General features: G+C 42.0%; 1 protein-coding gene across 1 annotated transcript; it reads left to right on the top strand.

Moving 5' to 3' along the window:
* Window positions 1-3514: 3514 nt before the first annotated feature.
* Window positions 3515-13341, top strand: LOC110989061 (glutathione hydrolase 1 proenzyme-like). The gene is made up of 11 exons (XM_022253170.2): window positions 3515-3771; window positions 3908-4108; window positions 6419-6636; window positions 7496-7688; window positions 8738-8901; window positions 9752-9904; window positions 10380-10516; window positions 11461-11759; window positions 12000-12222; window positions 12372-12494; window positions 12855-13341. The coding sequence occupies exons 1-11, from the start codon at window positions 3731-3733 to the stop codon at window positions 12999-13001; spliced, it is 1899 nt and encodes a 632-aa protein (XP_022108862.2). The 5' UTR covers window positions 3515-3730; the 3' UTR covers window positions 13002-13341.
* Window positions 13342-21850: the final 8509 nt, after the last annotated feature.

Genomic DNA, 21850 nt, shown 5'->3' with positions numbered 1-21850 from the left:
CGTAATTGGTGCCACTGTGCGACTGTTTATTCTTTCGTCATATTAATACTTGTTGGAATAGAAATTGTAATTAGAGTCGTCATTTGAAATTGGCCATGCTTTTACAGACAACTGAGGGCGCTGTTGCAGTAATCTCACTCCTGATTATTTTCATCGAAGTTGTTAACCAATCGTTTAAATACTCAATGACATTTCTGAGAAAATGTTATTCATCGACATATTGCTATACAGTCGTATAACAATGAATTACCGAAGAAAATGACATATAGGTCAGGAGCACAATGTCTATTCAAGCAAAAATGTTGCTCGGAAAACAACGGAAATTGAGGGTTTCTTCTTTACATATATTACAGTATTGCTCATGAATAAAGAAATTTGAAAACCAAAAGAACGCCAAAATACCCAAAATACAAAACTGAGCATGAAGTGATTGGGTCACAAAGATGCATTTTCAGTTATTGTATTCAGAAAAATGCATTTCAAATAAAGAGCCTTTGCTGGCTTCGACTGAAAATGGGAAACCACTGGCTAGCTGCTCCGTGCAACCACTTCCCGTAGTCTCGGGTGCAGTCTCCTTCGCAGTCAGTCAAGACCTCTGAAATTACACTGGAGCGTTATGGGATGCAGACCAGTAAACGGTCCTCAAATTACCTGCATAGACCAAATCACAATTCGCATGCTGTCAAATTCTCTGCTGGTAGAGCATGGATGGTTTATAGACAGTGAAGACAGAGTCGACTTCCAGGACCTCCAGCTTGTATTTCTCAAAACATTGGTCAGCACAGGATTCTCCATTTTGCTCGAATTTGCAACGGAGTGTAGGCATCAATCTTGAAAATGTTGGTGGGCTGTTATAGAGGTGACCATCTCTGGATGAAAATATCTTTAAAAAAAATCATCATTTAAGCAACTAAAAACGGAAAGCAAAACGAATTAGATAAGTTTGATATTTGTCTTGAACACCTGAGAAACTTCTGAGAATTCTTTTAAGTGGGTCTATTGATCACACGGCAGCTTATCTACTGGTCTGCAACTAATAGTTTCAAAATGGCAGCTTCTATCTTATTGTGTCTGAGGTGTTCGAAATGACTCACTGTGGTCTATATATGATAGTCATGATATTGAAATTGTGGAATCTGATATCTTTATGAATCCGTGCATATCTGAGTTTGTGTAGACTAGATAGGTTTGCAGATATATCTCTTTGGTGAGTATGTGGCTTCCGAAAAGAACCGATGGTACTCAACGTTTCAGCAATATGCTCTGTCCGTCGTCAGGAGACTGCAGAGGGTCTAGTGATGAGGCAGTTTGTCTGAGTTTGCTGTTTTTGCCAGGTTTTGATTAAAGAGCGACCCCAACGGTGGTGAAAAAATGGGAAATGCAGTTTAATATACTCACGTGGTATCTAAGTAATAAGTTATTTATGTAAAGTGGCGCTGTGACTTCTGAATAAAATAGCAACAATGTGATTAAAATAAGGACCAATTATGCGGGTTTTTCAAAAACTGTCCACCTTTGTACCGTTGGTGGCGCTACGCAGAAGTGCTTTTGATTTCGTACCACGTGGAAACGAAAAACGTCATGACCTCTCAGGACCTGGTTTCGTGGAAACGTTTTTGTACAAAGGCCTGCGTGCCTGAGCTGTACGGCCTATGGCCTGACACTTTTTAAGAAAATAAAATAACAGAAAAACATTGAAAACATCTGTGATTTAGTGAAAGTATTTATTTGTATGAAATGCAATTTTGATGAGAGCCTAATTGGATTAAAATATTTAGTCCTCAGTAAGATAATTTTACATGCATAGTACATCTCATGAAATTTTCACAGAGCCCTGTGCATGTTATAAATGTGGAATTGGAATTTTTGAATACAAACGGGGAAGATTGAGCTGATTAAAAGATTATGGAATATTGTTCGATGGATGCAATTTTACAGACAATTAGTATGTCAGCTGCGTATCCCCTTCAACCTTGATTGGAAACAATGAGGAAGGACAACTTTGAAAGTAAAACATCTTGAAGAAAAGGCTGCATTGCGTTAGGAATCACGCAGTATTTATTGGTTTATACAAACGTTCGGACATTTGCGAGGGGGGAGGGGGTCCAACAGGGGCCATGCCCCTGAAAGAAGACGCACTTTTCCTTTTTATGTATTTGAAAGATACTTACAAAGGCGATTCGGGGGACTGGTTCATCCTTTCTTCCAAAGGTTTAAAAAGCCCGAAAGTTAACCTGATGCCTAACAAACCACACAAAGTAATAGTGAAGAATTTCTAACAACGTATGCTACCCCCCCAAAAATTTTTGGATCTTTTGGTTCTGGATCTTTCCTTACATTTCGAATACATCCGACATTATCTTTAAGTTGAATTGTCATTTTACAAACGGGTAGGAAATTATTCTTAAAGACAACGAGGCACTTTCATGTGACATTATGCTGCTATGCTGAATACAAAACTTGTAGGCCTATGTTTTGGATACCATGGTTTCAATCTTGCACAAAATAAGTCAAATCCATCCTGGCACATGCTATCACACGGCGGTGTTCGTGAAACTGGCGCAAGAAAACTTTTTTGAAAGGCCCATTGGTCACATATCTTGAACGACACTTTTACACTGATACCTAAAATCCCTTCCTTCATTAGTCAATGTATCGGTGAAAAGCCCCCTCTCCTTCTCCTACAAAAAAACTTTTTTTCAAAACACTAAAACAAACAACAACAAAAAAAAAATTCGTCGGGATTAAACTCATGCCAAAGCATGGCAGACACATGCCAAGGTGGTATTTCAGATGGGTAAATTTGGAGTGAGCAAAATATTTCACTCAAATCAAACAGCGCCCTCATATTCTCGTATTGTGCCTGCCATGCCTCAAAAAGGCTGGTAATATATTTACTTGTCAAATCACTGTCTTGAATACCGTCTCTTTTTCATTGGGCCAAAGAAATCACGTGACACGTTCTACCGACAACTCACGTAAGTTTCCTCCCTCTACTAAGTTTTGCTTATTGTTTAGGGCTGAACACTGTCCAGCTTTGGTGACGGAAACGAGAAGTCTGGTGGAATTCTTTTGTTATTCAGTCAATTAATGTATTCAAATTTGCAGTAGCCTTTTTTTGAGCAGTGATTTTTGTTGATTTCCTCTGTTCTTGTAGAAAATCATGACATGCTTGCCCCCCGGGGTCACATGAATGTGAAACCTTCAAAAGTAAAGCCAACGCCGAACGGTCACGCTATTGCAACTGGTTAAACGCGCTCCAACCTAGAATAATTTGCATTCATGTGCAAATTGGCCTTCAGGACCCAATAGAAAATACAAATTCATTTTTACCCTCACCACAGCGTGAGGACAATTAACGACTCACAAAAATGAATATGCCTCGTCCGCAGGCTTACGTGCTGTATCAAGTTGCTCATAAATATTACTTTACTGTGGAATGTGAACAAAAGCGCTCATAAAACGTGTCCGCTAGATTGTCTCATATGTCAACGTTATTACGGCGTCAGTAATTCGAGGGCCAATCATCCGTGAAGTTGGGAACGAGGCAATCGACATCCTCGCGCCAAGGCAGAAATACCGGGTGAATCGCAGGGATATTGCACGTAGAGAGTAGAACAAAGTCAGTTGGCGACTTGGCACCATGTCTTCATGACAACTGGCAACAGGACTCAGACAAGATACAGTCGGCCAAACACCGTTTTTCGTATATGTTACTTGCTTTGAGATCATGTTCAAAACTACAAACCGAAAGGACCAGCAACTGGACAGGTAAATGTGGGAAACAACCGGTTTTTCTCGACGAGCAAGATCATAACAACACATCATATTGAAACATGTATCAATGTGAGCAGAAATATTACCAGCCACTTTTGAATCCATCTCAATATTTTCGATTGGTGTGCAGGAAATCTGAATGGGGAAAACATCGAGCACTAGCCCTCCTCCTAACTGTGGCCGTAGTTGTTCTTGCACTGATAGTCAATAAGTCGCACCTGATAAGGGATGCAGTTTGGCTAACTCATACCGGCCAGCGCCCATCGCCTATAGGGTGGTACAGAAGGGGTGCTGTAGCTACAGATATAGGACTGTGCTCGGAGATGGGACGGTAAGTGTGGGTGTGTCTTGGAGCCAGTCGTTTTCCACGGCCCCTATTCTCTTTATTGAGAAGCAGTAGATATTGATTTCGCGAGGCGGCAACCTATAGTGAAGAGGAGTAGGGTAGAATAAGAATAACATAACCCAGACTGGAAATTATGCTGATTTAAACTGGTTAGGGTTGCTTTCCTTCCGCGGTCGAATATACATGTAAAATACGTATCGGTCTATAGAAGTACCAGTCGGAAATAAAAATGAATCCAACGTTGACCACAGATTAAAGTTAAGACCCTGTCAATTGTACACTCAGTTTTAAAAAGGTGCAGGCCTGTGCCTATTTCGTTTGATTGTTTCGTAGCTTTACTTTACAGATACAAAAGTTGATAAGCATTTGTCCAATCCACTTCAAACAATGCCTAAATATGACGCATGAGTGACCAGATAAATAAATAAAATCCCAGTCTTACCGTGACATACCTGTAAAATCAAATGGGCCGGTCTGCCTAACTACTGTATGTCTTGTCCAAGAGTTGTAGCTCAAGCAAGGTCTCAGCTATGGGAACAACATGCAGAAATACTCATGAAACCCGTCTGAATATAGCACATTAACATGTCGAGGACGGCTGGCTGAGTCGGCCCTCCACACACACAACGCTACCGGTACGTTCGACGCTGCCTCCGGCTCCATGCAAAAGGCGTCGTTTAGTGCATGCATTGTACATGTATATCGCAGATCACAGTGAGATCACACATGACGACATGACGGTCATTTAACTTCTTAAATTTTGACGACAAAACTCAAACCAACATCTTCTATGTTGCTCACAACATCAACTCAGAGCTGAATGAGAATAAATAAAAAGTGCGTAATTAAAGGAGATGGAATCAATATTGGTTGAATCCATACAAGATCATCTCTAGGATAATCACTTGATGACCCCAGTCCAGCATGGAGTCTCAAAAGGGAAATCCTGTGTGACCCAATTAATGAATGTTGTCTATGATTGGTCATCTACATTAGATTGTCGAGAAGCCCAAATGGTTGATGCCGTTTATTTGTGATTTTTCAAAGGCTTTTGACACTATGGCAGATGACATCCTGTTAAACAAATTGTCAAGTCTTTTTAATATCACAGGAGATGTAGGACTAAGACTGCGGCACTGGAGTAAATCTTTCCTGCAGGGTCGTAATATGTGGGTCCACATTCAGGGTCATTACTCTGATTGGTCTATAGTAACTTCTGGCGTTTCCCAAGGCAGTGTACTGGGCCCACTGTTGTTCAACATATTCATTAACGGTTTTCTAGGTTTGCTTTGCTCACCCTGTGTATTGTTTGCAGACAATACTGTGTTGTATCGTCCTATTTGTTCATCCTCCGACGAGATGATTCTCCAAAGAGATTTAGACAGAATGTTTGAATGGTGCCAGTGTAATTGAACGAAACTTAAATTAATCACAGTAAAACAAAGTGGTTAGATTTACAAACGACGAAGAGGGTTATCGACCCAAAGTATATACATCCTACACTCTGGTCCACTGCAGGTTGTTAATGAAATAAAGTACCTCATTGTATTCTTAAATAACTGATTAACCTGGGAAAGCCACGTGAAGTACGTGACGTCTAGGACTAATAAGGTGCTTGGTTTTATTTCAAGTGTGGCTAAAGGTCTTTCCACACATGCTTGTTTTTTTCCTCTACAAATCGCTTGCTATACCTATTTTAGAATATGGATTGCCCGTTTGGTAACTTAACACAGGGATTGGTTGCTGATATTGAGCAGGTCCAAAGACGGGCGACAAGAATTATTCTCCGATAGAGGAGAATGGAGATGCCCTACCTCGATCGACTTAAGCAGTTGAACTGGTGTTCTCTACAGTCCCGTCGGGACTATCTGCTGGTCTGTTTTGTTGCTAAGACTTTTGGGGGGCTGTTTGCCTTTTGGCAATAGTGATTGGGTTCTCTTTTTTTTAACTCATGAGGAATAAAATAAAAATAATACTAATAGAGAAAGGCGATTGATTTGAGACAAGAACCAACTTAGTCTCCAAAGAGTGGAGGCAAGTTTGTCAGAGAGCGAAACGTGTGCACGCTCTTCCAATACTTACAAGACACTCATCATTCGTAAGAAACTAAAAAATAATCATTCGCTTCGATTTCTCAATGTACTCAATCCTTAATCCCTCAAATGATAAACCCTTTTTAGTGAGCTATCAATTCACATTGTTTTGCTTTTCTATATTTTCTATATTCATTGTTCCATTTGTTAGGGTGCAACTTGGAAACGCCTTTGTTACTTCAGATCTAATGTTTTTCAACAGGAACATTCTTATTGCTGGCGGCTCGGCCGTGGATGCCTCAATAACAGCTTGCCTCTGCCTGGGCGTGGCCAGTCCTCAGAGCTCGGGGCTCGGTGGGGGTCTGTTCATGGTCGTCCACAGTAAGAACGGCTCTACGGAGACCATCATTGCTACCGAAGCTGCACCGGCAGCGTCGCATTTCGACATGTTCGTGAATGACACAGATCAAGCCAAATTCGGTATAACTGATTCTAAGAAAAATACAATATTCGGAAAACACAACTCTTAAAATGTTTAAAGTGTATGTTCAATGTATGAAAAGTATTTTACGTTTCTAATTGATTAAATTAATTGTGCACTTTTTTAAACTATTACATTTTTCCATACTGTCCTGGACAATTGAGGGCACTGTTGCTGGATGTCATGCAGGGAAGACAAAGTTCATTGCATAGGTTTTTCTGTTCCAACTGTGAAGCCAAAATGAACTTACTGAAAACATTTCCGAGAACGGGTTTTCAATGGTTGCCTATTAAGATGCACACAAACAGCAATAAAGAGAAAATTCGGTCTTGCAAAATCTCAAAATACAGGACTATTTAGGGCACAAACGAATGTAACGTTGAGGCTTCTTTCCTGGGATGATGACGTCCCAATTTTGCTTATGAATATGTAAATACTCATTAACTACCCCCCCCAAAAAGAACCCCTCAAAAAGTTATTAGCACCTACCCTTCACGTACACCACTTAGGCCTACTTGTGGCATACTTGCATAAAATATTCAACACCAAAATGCGTCTACATCCATCTGAAAGTATTAATTAAACAATAATCAACTAAGTTTTATCAGAATATTCATGTGTTTTCAAATTCAATCGTTTACTGCGGCAGTTTGTGGAGTGCTGGCACTTTATTAATGCAGGTCGCTGGTTGATTTCATGCTTCGGTTAGTTCGAAGGTAAATCTGAAGTTACATCCACACCATTCCCTGGCATAGTATTTAATTCGTTGAGTGATCTCTGCAGTGCATAAAATTGATCAATGCAAACCAATTTTACACTCAGCCCATTGACAAACTAGCGTATGGTTCGTAACAACAGGAGCTAGAGCCGTGTCTGTACCGGGTGAGCTGGCCGGATTGTGGACGGCGCATCAGAAGTATGGCGTGCTGCCGTGGAGAGACCTCTTTGCACCGGTCATCGACATGGCCCAAAACGGCTACCCGATCGCCTGGCACACTGCGCGCTGCTTAAAAAATCTCAGGAAGAATTTCGACCGTTGGCCGATTCTAAGGTTGGGTTAAGGAGATGTTGTAATGGCGTGTCCACATTTTCTTTGCAGGCGTGGTTAAATGGGAATTTCTGCCTAAAAGAAATTGTCCATTTTTCCCATGGGTAAAAGAATCCTTACCCCAGTTATTGGTCTGGTACTGTTATTTGAAATGTTGATGCTTTCAATTCCTAAAAGAATCAATACGAAATAAAACTTTAAAATGGCAACACATCCCTAAAGAATCATCTTTCCTCTGGCCCCGCTGGATACACCACTGAGCTGTTGGTGGTATTTTATGAAAGACAAGGGAATTTCCCCCGTCATAGCACCGTACAATGTAAGATGAGCTGGATTAGGAAATTTATTGTGGAAGTACTGGTTTCATTTTTTGAGAGGGGGGAAGTCTGGCGGGTAGCTTTGGGTCGAACCAGACCGAACCGTGGAAACGAGATCAGTGCCTATAGAAGAGCTGGGCCGCAGTCCAGCTGTTCAGGCCATGCCGAATTTAGCCCAGCCCAGTGAACCCAAATTAAAAAATGTAACCTCTTGGTATGCTTGAAAAACTGAAACTGCAAATTCACATTTGAAACATCGATGGTTGATACAAAACAAACATCGAGAGGCAAAGTGGCCACGTGCTGCTCCAGTCAGATCGTGTCCAGGGATGGGGCGAGGGCAGCGGCGTATCCAGCTTTTGGTGGTGGTGGGAGGGGTATCCAAAAGCGAATGCAGCTTCGGACTCATTCAACAAGATGTTGGAAGAGAAAAATAATCAAAAGCTTTACCCACGGTCCCAACATCCTTGCTTTTATTTGCTGGTTTTTTTTAAGGGATTTGGTGCTAGTAGGGCCTATTTGACAAGAATACTGGCTGAATATTTTCTTTCCTACCCACCCATTCTTTGTAAAAAACAAAATCCTCAAAAATTTCCCTCGGGGGAGGGGGCAAGTTGCCTCCCCCGCTAGATACGCCTCTAGGCGAGGGCTAGGGGCGGGTGACCTTCCTGGAAACAAGTTGCCTTCCTTTGAAGACAGTGCCATGAACAAGTTAACCCTTTCTTATTCCTTCAGGGAACTGTACACGAAGCCTGACGGATCTTTGATGAAGACGGGTGATATCTTCACGCCTCCAGCTAGTCTAGTGCAGACGCTGCGTGCCATCGCTGACGAAGGGATGTCGGTTTTATACGGTGGAGAAGTTGGCCAAAAACTTGTCCATGATATCCAAGAACAAGGTGAAACATCCTATAGTACTCTGGGGAGTGATGTTCAAAAACTTGGAAAGGGTCGATCTGTGTTGCTTCTTTAAAGACAGAAAAACAAACACTCACATGACAAACATTCTAACGACGTAACGTTTTACGACTTTGAAAATGGCTTGTGCTCGTTTGATTTCTTTTTCAATATGAGTGACTGGTTCGAAAATTGATGTGTAGTGAGTGAGTATAAAAAGAGCAGATGGGATTTGAAATTAGTCGAAGATCTCAACAAATCATTTTATTTACGTTTAAATGTATGAATATTTCTGCAGCTGGACTATTAAACATGTGGTGGCAAGTAGGGGTGTATTTAGTGGCTGGTAGTGGTGGCGTACAGGGCTATACAGTGGAATTATTTTGCTACAGCCGTTGAAAGTGCACCTCTTTGTTTCAATTAGCCTAATTCTACTTTTTGTTGGAACCTTTTGAGTTTTATGCTAATGCCAATTCACATATTCATGAGCAAAACACTGATGCCATCAGAGGGGAAAACCCTCAATGTTAAATTTATTTGTGCCCAAAACCTGCTGGAATATATGGTATTTTACTAAGCTAAAGTTCCTTTTCTTTCGTGAGTAATTATAGAATTCGTATAATTGCAATAATTCAACGAGCAACTCCTTCTCAGAAATTTTTATAGCTTGAGATTTTAGGTTTGCAAGTTTAACTGGAAACACATAATTAAAACAAAAGACTTCCCTGATTGACATGTAATGTAAATTTAATATCAGAGAAAGTTTTGTACACTGAACAATACACATGTATTTTTATCTCAGTCAGCAAAACTGAAACTACAATTTTAGGTTTCTTGAATTTCATCATAAAGGTGGTATAATGACATTGGAAGATTTGACTAGTTACAATGTCACACTGCAAGCGCCTGTGGTGTTGAACATGAGGGAAGGTCATCAACGCGTGATGTCGACGCCTATTACATCTTGTGGCAATCACCTGCTGTTGGTCATTAGCATTCTGGACGGTATGCCTAAAAAGATATCCACTATATCGAACATTGTAGACAGAGGAAGCTACCTGTGACCCTATGCATTTTTATGATTCGTATTTTTCGAACATGCCTTGTATGGTGTTTTATTTTTAGCCTGAACGACATGACAACCCAAGTCTTAGCTTTTTTCATCGAAAAGCATGCAAAATAATGAGGATACATGCAGTATACAGTAGCGTAGAAGGGTCATAAACAAAGTTCATACCCCTGTACTTTCAAACGGAAATTGGATGTGGGGATTCTATACACTCTGTAGCATTTTTGTATCAGACATTTGGTCGGAAGCTTTATAATCTTCTTGACATGTTCAAGTGCCGATAAACTTGAAGGCAAATGCCAAACAAGGCAGTTTTTCTCAATGTTAGGACATGTTGGGGGAGAATAACGGATGATGGGAGCGTATTTCAGGTCTCGGAATGAATTTGTGTCGGCGGTCTTCGTCTTGCAGAGTGTGACCTGGCTACCCTGGACTTCAGCTCATACGAGGGCAAATTGAAATTGTATCACTATTTCATTGAGGCTTGTACCTTTGTCACCGGTCTGCGACTACACAACGGAGATTTTAGCAAGGCCGAAAATGATAAAGCAAGTATTTTCTCACTGTTTTCTCAAAGGATTCGTCGGAAGTATTTAAGTTTCGAATTAATTTAAATCGCAGTCGGAGGCTATTAATACCCCCCATCTTTTTCCGAAATTTCAATTCACCCAGAATTAGGTCAGACAATTCCTTGGAAATACGTGGGTTGTTTGGCAATGCGTACTGGCTTTTAATTGGAGAACTTATAACTATAGAGTCCCCAAGAAGAGCAATTGTAAAAAGGCCATAGCGTCAAGTAGAAAGTGCAAGTCGGTCAGTAATGTGCTCTGATTACTACCCCTGCTCATTGAGCTTATATTATGATATTCCAGGAATCACATCGCCTTCCTTGGAAGTGTATCGTTTTGTTTTCATAAAGGTTCGTACTACTCTGACATGGCGGGAGAAACAAAGAATTGTTTGTCACATGTTAGCGGCGAAATTCATCAATGTGGGAATACCGCCACTTTTGATTGTGTAAGGCCTACTTGCCAAGACATAGGGAATTTACGTCTTCGTTTCTTTTTTTGTACCGATTGTAAATCAGCTTTAAGGAAGTTTCGTACTTCAAGCGAAGGCGAAAGCGTAGCGAATTTGATTTCACATAACGTTTGTAGCGAAATTCGCTGGTGATGAAATGTGATAAACTGTTTGTCCGAATTCACAGCACGATTATCGTCACAACGTCGCGTTCATGCTTGCTTTCCCACCAGGTAGGAACCAGCTATTTAAGATATAAGGGCAACCTGCCTCCTGAAACTCAAACAAAAACGCATTTACACCTACTGTCGATGTCTGTAAAACCAGGCTGAATGCCAAATCGTAGTAACACACTACATGGCAATTGCAGAGATTCTTACTGTGCAACACCGCACGACACTCCTCTTTTTCGTTCGTTAACCCATGACCTACCTCCATGGTTAACCTTACCAAACTTTCAATCTTCGACAAGATTATAGCTGCTATATCGTCCAAGGAGTACGCCCGGAGTATCTGCTCCATGATCAACGACACCTACGTCACCTACCCATCTGGCCAGGATTACGACACGTTCAACGATCTTCCTGGGACCGCTTCACCGAATGGTAGAGTAAACAAAGCCACCCCGGGGCCAAACGTTAACCAAGCCGCTGACGGGGAAGCTTGGGACAAGATGTTCAGTGGGGACGTCATGGACGGTGACAGCAGCCACTTGAGCGTGTATACCGAGCAGGGAGACGCTGTGTCTCTGACTACATCAGTAGGAAAATAGTAAGTGCTAATGTCCGTATTGCTGTGGCTACCGAAGCTAAGCAACTGTGCAAACTTGGACCGCCACCCTCTTTGCTGCTTACTGGTAGCGCCCAACTTGGTATGGCAACTGATCCTAACGCAAGTATGATCACTACACTAGTTATTATCATTTTTTAAACATTACATTGCTGCTGTGATACTGGGGCTATAAATAATCTCAGACCCATTATGCTTTAACACTACTTCAATTTCCACCAGCTTTGGCGGCAGAATGTTATCCTACCAGACTGGACTCTTTCTCAACAACCACATGAGCAACTTCTATTACAACGGCCGGTCACCAAGGTGGGAAGCAAACAGGCTTGTCCCAGGCGCCCGTGCAATGTCTACCGTGAGCCCTGCCATCGTAGCTGATGAGAACGGAGTTTTGGGGATCTTGGGATCGTCGGGTGGTTCGAGAATTATGTCTACCAATGCATGGGTGAGACAAGTTTATTCCGTATTGGACATTCTGTATGTCTTATATTGATATTCCATATTGGAGTGTAGATTGTGCAATTAACGGTTTCAGTTTTTTTAGGCTTTGGGAAACCCTGCTGGATTGTTTCTAATTATTCTTAATTTCAACAGCTTATTCTTCGTTCACTGTGGGGTAACAAGTCGTCCCTTTCCGAGATAATTGATTCTCCCAGAGTGTATGCCTTCCGAAGTCCCTGGAAAAGCACGATCTACTACGAAAAGGACTTCCCACAAGTTAGTGATAACTTACTATTCAGACATGGCCTTCTGTCGTCCACTTTGCTATCCCAAAATCTGATAACTACTTTCTATATTTGCTTTATCGAGTAGCTAATTTGTTACTAACATCGAACGCGTGAATCAGTTTTGTAACCTGGGAAAGTATATCATTATTCCTCCCCTCAAGTAAATTGGACCATTCCCTATTTATTTTCGGTGCAATTTCATGGCTGTCACCTTATGCATGCATAAGACCTACGCAAGTCACTGGACCATTAGGAGTCGGAAGTGATAATTTATGATGAAACCACAAGTAGCCACATAAGGTCCAGGAACCACCTCATAATGTACTTCACTGTGCTATGTTTTTCGTAGAACCTCGTTGAAGGACTGAAAGCCATGGGCCACAACATGGAGTTGACCTCATCCTTCTCGGCGGCCCAGGGAATTCTCGTCGGGCCGGGGCAAGTTATTCAAGCTCACTCGGACAGACGTAAACGGGGCTTCGCCGCCGGCTACTAGCCAGTTCCTCTAGCCTCGGGAAAATGTCAAGAGCGTCTTCAGTTCGTGTTGATTTCTCTGCAACTATCATTGCTTGGCATGTTACAAATACAGGCCTATGAGCTCTTTTCCACGTATTGCGTTTGGCCGTTGCAAAATAGCGTTTAGTCATGATTCAACAGATCTGATACTAATACGATAAAGATTCGATTCGATACGGCAATAGTTTGAATGGTTTTCAAATGCTTTCATCACTCTGTTTTTTTGAAATTCTGGGTAAAGTTCAGAGGAAGGTTTATTGAAAGGACAATAAATTCCTTGCATTGAAAAGGATGTTGTAATCAAGCGAGGATGAGGGTTTTAGAAAAAGTTGATGTCATCTGAGTTGTTGGTTGTCGATCACGTGCCATGGATTTATTCGCTACACTCAGCGGTGCGACCATTTGTTGAAGTGTGCCCCCCACTAACTGGTCCAAGCAAATATTGTCCAATTTAAACATAACATGTCAACTGTGAGTGTGACGGAAGCACCACAACTAGGCTACAAGGTTTTAACGAGGGGACTCTTCGTCTCTGTTTTCAAGAAGCGTTCGAAAGTATGTGGTGTTTGTTAAAAAAAACCACACCCCCCTATTGTTCCTCTTTTGTTTGCACTTGAACTTTTTCAGAAGACCACCCACATGTTTTGTACACAGTTGTCAATCGGGGACCCTCTGTCAACCGGGGACCTTATTGTCCTCGATTGTTCAGGGTCCCCAATCGAATGCAGAAACAAACTCACACCCACCCACAGTTGATTCTCTGAGGCGTAATGGATCCGAAGTTTAAAGTAAAATCCGTATCAAGTCAATACGTAGTACACGTACCTCGTTTCACATCAGTATAATCAAAACGGAAAGGTGGGGATTATGAGGTGAAGAGTCTGTAAAAATCCACAGCGGAGGGTAAAACAATCATGGCTAAGTACATCATAAACCCATTCCTCGCATCTGTTGTATCGAATCATGATACAGGCAGTTTCACATCCAGGGTTAAATGTACTACACTGTACATATAATAAAAACTAGCTTGGTCGAAAATACCGCAGTTTTTGGAGACGGGGTTAAGCTCGTTGGTCATTTTGGGTTGTAAAAAGTGATGAATGAAGCTGGAAAAGAAGGACGGGTAACACGGTCTCATCGTATTCAGCGGAAATGGTACATGGTTGCTCTGGTTAATCGGGAAACGTTGAATTGGTGCAGATCCCCCTCCAAACAGTTTGCCAAACTTGTACAGGAATCGTTTTTCCTCGTGCTGGCCGATTTCACATGTACCGCATGTTAACATGACTTTATAGCTACTAAAACTGATAACTGCAAGTCCCATGATTAGTGCACAAAAGCCGCTCTTCACCATGGATCAAAGTCACCCCATCGGCATCCGCGGCTTAGCTAGACAGTCATGTCTCAGATGAGTATGTTTTCGTAAACAAAAAGCACGTAATGTCAGCCACGAACACACCAGGCTCTTGTCGGCGGCTCATCTGCCGCTGACATCGCTGGCAACTTCAGTAAACGGGCGTATTGTCCTCCACATACTTGGCTCGGGCCGTACCCAGAAACTAAAAAGCCGAGGTATACAGCACGGAATCCGTGAAACAGTCTCGACGTCGCACGCATGTAGCCGCGCGTATATAAATTATTTTAACGGGATGTCGTTGAGTTTCAAGCAATAGTGCAACTGGCTGCTGCTGTGATCGAGAGCAGAGCTGTCGATCCCTTGAGGGCCCTTGTGGGTCTTTAAAGTAATTTATGGCAAGCTAGTTCCTTGTATAACTTTGCTGTGCTTTGCTGATTCGGGTACTTTTGTGCTCATTTAGGGCCGAGCCCTCCACAATATCCTGTTTCTCTTTCTCTAGCGGCGCCACCTTCGTGTTATTAAACGTCGTATCCCAAACCTTGTCTTCAATCTGTTTCTTTGGCTTCTAGACAAATTCGTGGTTTCTGCTTACACGTAATTATGATCATACATTTTACGGCCAAATACAATTTTGAGCAATGGAAACAGCTCGACCAATGGTCAACAGCAATGTCGTAGCGCGTTCGCACAATACGTGTCTACTCGGTAGGTCCAAGCTGATTCCACCATATTTACTAATACGACATCTCATTTTCGCTCCCGTGTTGTCGTTTGTTACCACTCTAAGTGCGTCCATTCTCTGCCATTTGGTGTAGTTATTACCTGGTCCATGCCGCGGATACTCTGTCTTTTCTTTTTATTTTATTTAAATACTTACAACCCTTATCAAAAGGAAGAGCTTTGCTTTGCATCCTTGGGAAGGTTGATCAACACGCAGAATCCGACCACTGTTTAGTCAACAAACATAGCAACATACATGTGCGTGCAGTGTATGTACACGTGCACGATCGACCACGCGCTCTCCACATGTACGTACATTTTGGGCATGAGAGTTACTTTTACTGTCAAAACAGTAAGCTAAATGTCTCGAAATTGGAGATTTTGTTAGAAAAAAAACAGGCATGTTTAAGGAGCTCCGAAGGAAAGGACATTGGACCATACCATTATCTAAGGGGTGATAGCAAGATGATATATTCACGTAAGGTAAACTTCCAAAGTTTCATAAAGAAAGCTTAAATTTAAACCAGTCCAAATTCTCCTTTTGCGTGTTAGTTATGGGTATGTATCTATATATTCACTTAATGAGTTTAGGCTTACCGAAGGCGCGTTGGCAGTTTGTATGTTACTCGTCCATATAGACTCTTCCAACGGCTCAAATGCTATACGCACATTTTCCCTGTGCCCGTTCGTCATCTTTGGAAAAACATAAAATTTCTGTTTTCTCGAAAATGACAGCATTTAAAGACGGTAAGACTTTACAAATTGTCTGATATTATTGTGTACTGACTTTACAGTAAGATATTTCAAAATAATTCGACAGTCGAGTTTTTGAGATCTTGCAAATGCTATACACTTCCTTTAAGAACGGATGCTGCAAAGGACAGTTGTTTTGAAATCATCACCATTTTCTCAAAGAGACAAAGTTCCCCCAAATCGTGATATTTTCCTCATTTTTTCAAAATCAAGTGGACTATGCGATGCCTACAATTTGGTGTAATCATTTACCAAATCTACTCAGATCAGCCGAATCGCGATGGTCTTCAAGGGGTAAACTACAACTAAACCACAATTTTGGTTTTCACGAAGAGACAAATTTGTTTTCCGAAGATAATTAAAGTGTTTAGAGCGATAAAAAGCAAAACAATAGGGAAATTTCTTTTTGCCGTTTTCACGAAGACACAAAAAGTCACACGCATTTTAGCTTTTTCATGAACAGAAAAACGTGTTGTTTACAAAATAAACACTTTTAATTTACTTCTATTTGGTGTGGCTCCATGGGGGCTATGGGGGCTTTAGCAAATGCAAAAAGTAAAAAAAAGAAAAAAAAGAAAAAAGGTTGAAAATATTGGATTCGCAGTGGCGAAAGTTAATTAAAAATGACGTCACGCGGGAAGAGTCTATTCCCTCCCAAAAAATGGCTGTAGAACTGTGCCTGACTGTTTTTTATTACTATTAATTGTAATTTAAGAGCCCTATTCCATGGTGTAGGATTAGTTAAGTCAAAGGAATGATAAATACTGGGGATATGAGCCTTTGAACAGGAGACCAACTTCAAATGCGATTTCATCGAAATTTACGTAATTACTCTCCGATGAGAATTTTGACTCTTTGTGACAACAGTGATGAAATGGTGAATAAAAATCATTCAATAGCCCTGTGACTGATGACGAATCATATACAGTGTTTATACCGCAGTGCATGGTGGGATAGAATGGGTGATTCACGGCCGTCATATATCACGAGTAGGGAAAATGGCAGATGTAATCTGTAGATGTATTACACCTGATCATAAAAAGTGAAAGGTGTAATCTCAATATTTACACTTACAGTTCTGGAAAGAAATTCCCCAGAGAAAGACGAAGGTCACACATACAAGAAATAAAATCTGCCTTTCAGAGAAAAAGAAAACCGTGCTCTTTTGCTTAGTTAGCAGTTTGTGTAGCATTTATGAAGCGATGTCACCCATTCTATCACACCATGCACCGCGGTAAACATTGTCATACCTCAACAACATAAGGCTACTGGAAGGCTTTTTATACGCGTGTTCCGGACCATCGGCGCATGGCCCATTGTGTCCGCAAACACTTTCCGGACAATTACGTCCGCCCCATTGTGTCCGGGGGCCCATTATGTCCGCCCCATTGTGTCCGCAGGCCCATAATGTCCGCCCCATTGTGTCCGCGGGCCCATTATGTCCGCCCCATTGTGTCCGCGGGCCCATTATGTCCGTCCCATTGCGTCCGCATGCCCATTATGTCCGCAAACTCTTTCCAGACCATTACGTCCGCCCCATTGTGTCCGGGGGCCCATTATGTCCGCCCCATTGTGTCCGGGGGCCCATTATGTCCGCCCCATTGTGTCCGCAGGCCCATCGCGTCCGCCCCATTGTGTCCGCGGGCCCATTATGTCCGCCCCATTGTGTCCGCAGGCCCATTATGTCCGTCCCATTGCGTCCGCATGCCCATTATGTCCGCCCCACTATGTCCGCAGGCCCATTATGTCCGCCCCATTGTGTCCGCATGCCCATTATGTCCGCCCCATTGTGTCCGCAGGCCCATTATGTCCGTTCCATTGCGTCCCCATGCCCATTATGTCCGTCCCACTATGTCCGCAGGCCCATTATGTCCGCCCCATTGTGTCCGCAGGCCCATTATGTCTGCCCCGTTGTGTCCGCATGATGCGATTGTTAATTAATAAAGTCTCAGGTATTTTTCTTTTTTTCAAAAGCTTTCCTTTTTTTAAATTCCTTGCAGGTATTTAAATGTATGCTGTTATTCTTCCACAACGGCTCCGTGTTGGGTTATGTTCCTAATGAAAAATGAAACAATGAAAAAAAGTTTATTCTGGGCCAAAATAATTCTGTGCGGATTACTTTGTGCACAATTCCTTGTAATGGGTTTCATGGAAATGTACATACATGTAGATAGTAATGCAATTCATGAGAAAAAGCTTTACTTTTATGAGTAAGCATGAGTTTGTTTTTGCATTCAAATGGGGACCCTGAACAATAGAGGACAATAAGGTCCCCGATTCACATAGGGTCCCCGAATAAAAATTGTGCACGAAACATATGGGTGGTCTTTTAAAAGAGTTGAAGTAAAACAAAAGAGGAACAATAGGGGGTCCCCAGTTGCAGGAAAATTGTGTGTGGGGGTTTATAAGGAAGGGGCGTAACAAGTCGCACTACACGTATGTTTCACCCCCATTCAACGTGTGAAAATTAACGACTTCGACCGTGGGAGACGGTTACTTGAACCACGGCCGGACCCTCGTGAACCATACGGAAATGTCCTTAGCAACTTGCCAATCCTCTGTTGAGCCTTCTCGTTTTGAAGACTTCTTTGCACAAAGTTAATAAACGGAGTGAAACTCTTTGTATGTGCCCCAGACAGAAGGCTTAAATCGAATAAAACACTACAGCATTGGGAAAAGAGTTTGAAAAGTTTGAAATTTATCCTCAAAGTTGTTGCTAAGATGATAAATTATGTTCATTTTCAATCGATCACTTCGTCTTTTTCCACAAAGTTTCTTGATTTTAGATGCTCTCCCAAAACAGTGAGACACTGCATACGACAGGCCAGAATCTCAACCACACGGTACAATGTAGTTCTATGTACATGCAGCTATATATTTTGGTTCGACTTCCATGAGTTATATTTGATACTTCTGCGCAGGGCGATCTGTCCGTGTTTTATATGCTCAAAACCGATCCAGTATACTGCGGGTTGTTACCGCGGCGTACAAGTGCATGTACAGGTGCAAGGAAATTCTTGACCGTTGGAGCAAGTGTACATGTACATGTTTGTGTGGTTCATGCTCGCACAGTACATGTAAAACTCAGGATATATTTAGTTGTTAACCGTAGTAAAAGTAAAGAAACTGAAACCTGTCAAGCCAGTTCATATTCTGTTTAATGTGTTCTTCAAAGTTAATTACCGTTGCAGGTTGAAGCATATCAAGGTTCAGCATTAATTTCACGTCAAGTTTGCAATCGTATTCGGGGGTTGCAAACTGTAGCCTACTTTCATTTTGAGTACATTTTATACTTTATGAATTTTAAACTTCAGAACTATTCTTTGGGATCAAAAATGTCATTTCCATCACCATTTTCCCTTATTATTGGCTCTAAATCATTGCTGGTTTTAGTCTCATTCGAACCTGTCTGGTAGCGAATGTTTTTAATGTTGAAAGTGTTGACTTATGAAGTAGTACTGATATTTAAAATTTCATAATTATAAATCCGAAACGAAGGCAGGGAAAGGAAGTATTCCTGGGTTTTTGCGTCTTGTTGGCGTGAACTAGAGAGGTTTGAAAAGTAAAAATAACTAACCTTCCTGATTTCAATGTTTCATGTGGTTATAAAGAAAAATGGTTAAATTTACAAAACTGAAACCTATTACATCTGTTATTTATAGTCAACACAGATTCTGGAGTTTGTTTGTTTGAAAAGCTTATAACCGATGTAACGAAAATTCAGTCTGATTCGATTGCAGTTTGTGTTCATATTCTGGGGTTTACTGTATTTCATTTTCTGGTATGCTATGTACTCTTTTCGTATTTGTTCACTTTCAGAAATGTTCTTGTGCACTCACAAATAGTTTTTGCACCTAAGTTTTCCGTTGCTATTAGCCTTCATTTATTACTGTTCTTAGTCTCAATAAAACGTGTCGGTTAACATATTACTCTTAAAATGTTTGAACATTGGTTCACCTCAGCGTTATTAGTCAGCGAAGGGTCTCCGTTTTAATTAATTTTAAGGATCCATGAAATGAGGTTTACTTGGAAGCACTTTTAGTGTATCTCTGCACTCTTCTTTGATGTATGAAGACTGTTTGACATCCTTTTTGAGTTGCATGAGTTACACAATAAAAACATTTAAAATTGACCGAGCATTTGCAACATTGAGATTGCCTTCAGTGCAATCACAGGTTTCCTTATGAATGTGCAAATTGCATTAAAACTTAAAAAATAAAAAATATGGGTTAAAATTGCCAAAACATTTTCACCATTTCGATTGAAACCCTAAGGTGCAATTTCAAGGGTTTTATTAAAATGTTTTTATGGTGATACCTCTAAGCGTGCACAATGCAAAAACTATCCAAACAAATGTATACGAAAGACTGACGAAGTTTGCAAAAACGATTATTAGTTTCACATGTGTGACTGGCCCGTCACTGTCATCCCCTGAACCCTAACTATTCAGACAGAAAATGAATCATTCATAGAGTAAAACCGGTATGTTCCATGTCAGTATAGAGGATACTGGATTGCATTTAAGACATGTTCCAAAAAGGATGGGCCTGCGGACACAATGAGGCGGACATAATGGGCCTACAGACACAATGGGGCAGACATTATGGGCCTGCAGACACAATGGGGCGGACATTATGGGCCTACAGACACAATGGGGCGGACATTATGGGCCTACAGACACAATGGGGCAGACATTATGGGCCTGCAGACACAATGGGGCGGACATTATGGGCCTGCGGACACAATGGGGCGGACATAATGGGCCTGCGGACACAATGGGGCGGACATTATGGGCCTGCGGACACAATGGGGCGGACATAATGGTCCTGCGGACATAGTAGGGCGGACATAATGGGCATGCGGAAGCAATGGGACGGACATAATGGGCCTGCGGACACAATGGGGCGGACATAATGGGCCTGCGGACATAGTGGGGCGGACACAATGGGCCTGCGGACGCAATTGGACGGACATAATGGGCCTGCGGACACAATTATGGGGCGGACAGAATGGGCCTGCGGACACAATGGGGCGGACATTATGGGCCATGCGGACATAATGGTCCGGAACATACGCGTGATAGAGCTTCAACAGCTGTTCATAGAGAGAGTTACGGCACGAGTGTCTCAACTGTTAAAACTTAAAAAATAAAAAATATGGGTTAAAATTGCCAAAACATTTTCACCATTTCGATTGAAACCCTAAGGTGCAATTTCAAGGGTTTTATTAAAATGTTTTTATGGTGATACCTCTAAGCGTGCACAATGCAAAAACTATCCAAACAAATGTATACGAAAGACTGACGAAGTTTGCAAAAACGATTATTAGTTTCACATGTGTGACTGGCCCGTCACTGTCATCCCCTGAACCCTAAATATTCAGACAGAAAATGAATCATTCATAGAGTAAAACCGGTATGTTCCATGTCAGTATAGAGGATACTGGATTGCATTTAAGACATGTTCCAAAAAGGATGGGCCTGCGGACACAATGAGGCGGACATAATGGGCCTGCAGAAACAATGGGGCGGACATTATGGGCCTGCAGAAACAATGGGGCGGACATTATGGGCCTACAGACACAATGGGGCAGACATTATGGGCCTGCGGACACAATGGGGCGGACATTATTGGCCTGCGGACACAATGGGGCGGACATAATGGGCCTGCGGACACAATGGGGCGGACATTATGGGCCTGCGGACACAATGGGGCGGACATAATGGTCCTGCGGACATAGTAGGGCGGACATAATGGGCATGCGGACGCAATGGGACGGACATAATGGGCCTGCGGACACAATGGGGCGGACATAATGGGCCTGCGGACATAGTGGGGCGGACACAATGGGCCTGCGGACGCAATTGGACGGACATAATGGGCCTGCGGACACAATTATGGGGCGGACAGAATGGGCCTGCGGACACAATGGGGCGGACATTATGGGCCATGCGGACATAATGGTCCGGAACATACGCGTGATAGAGCTTCAACAGCTGT

This window comes from Acanthaster planci, linkage group LG05, assembly GCF_054643075.1.
Source record: "Acanthaster planci isolate LZ-2023a linkage group LG05, COTS_SCS, whole genome shotgun sequence".
Taxonomy (NCBI): Eukaryota; Metazoa; Echinodermata; class Asteroidea; order Valvatida; family Acanthasteridae; genus Acanthaster; species Acanthaster planci.
The sequence above is the reverse complement of the archived record's forward strand: the minus strand, read 5'-3'. Positions and strand labels throughout refer to the sequence as shown.

What these genes read in the sequence shown, in the direction of transcription:
- LOC110989061 (XM_022253170.2), top strand. Translation starts at nt 3,731, where the DNA reads ATGTTCAAAACTACAAACCGAAAGGACCAGCAACTGGACAG. An exon ending in AAGGACCAGCAACTGGACAG is followed by an intron (nt 3,772 to 3,907) that starts GTAAATGTGGGA and finishes ATTGGTGTGCAG; the next exon opens with GAAATCTGAATGGGGAAAAC. An exon ending in CTGTGCTCGGAGATGGGACG is followed by an intron (nt 4,109 to 6,418) that starts GTAAGTGTGGGT and finishes GTTTTTCAACAG; the next exon opens with GAACATTCTTATTGCTGGCG.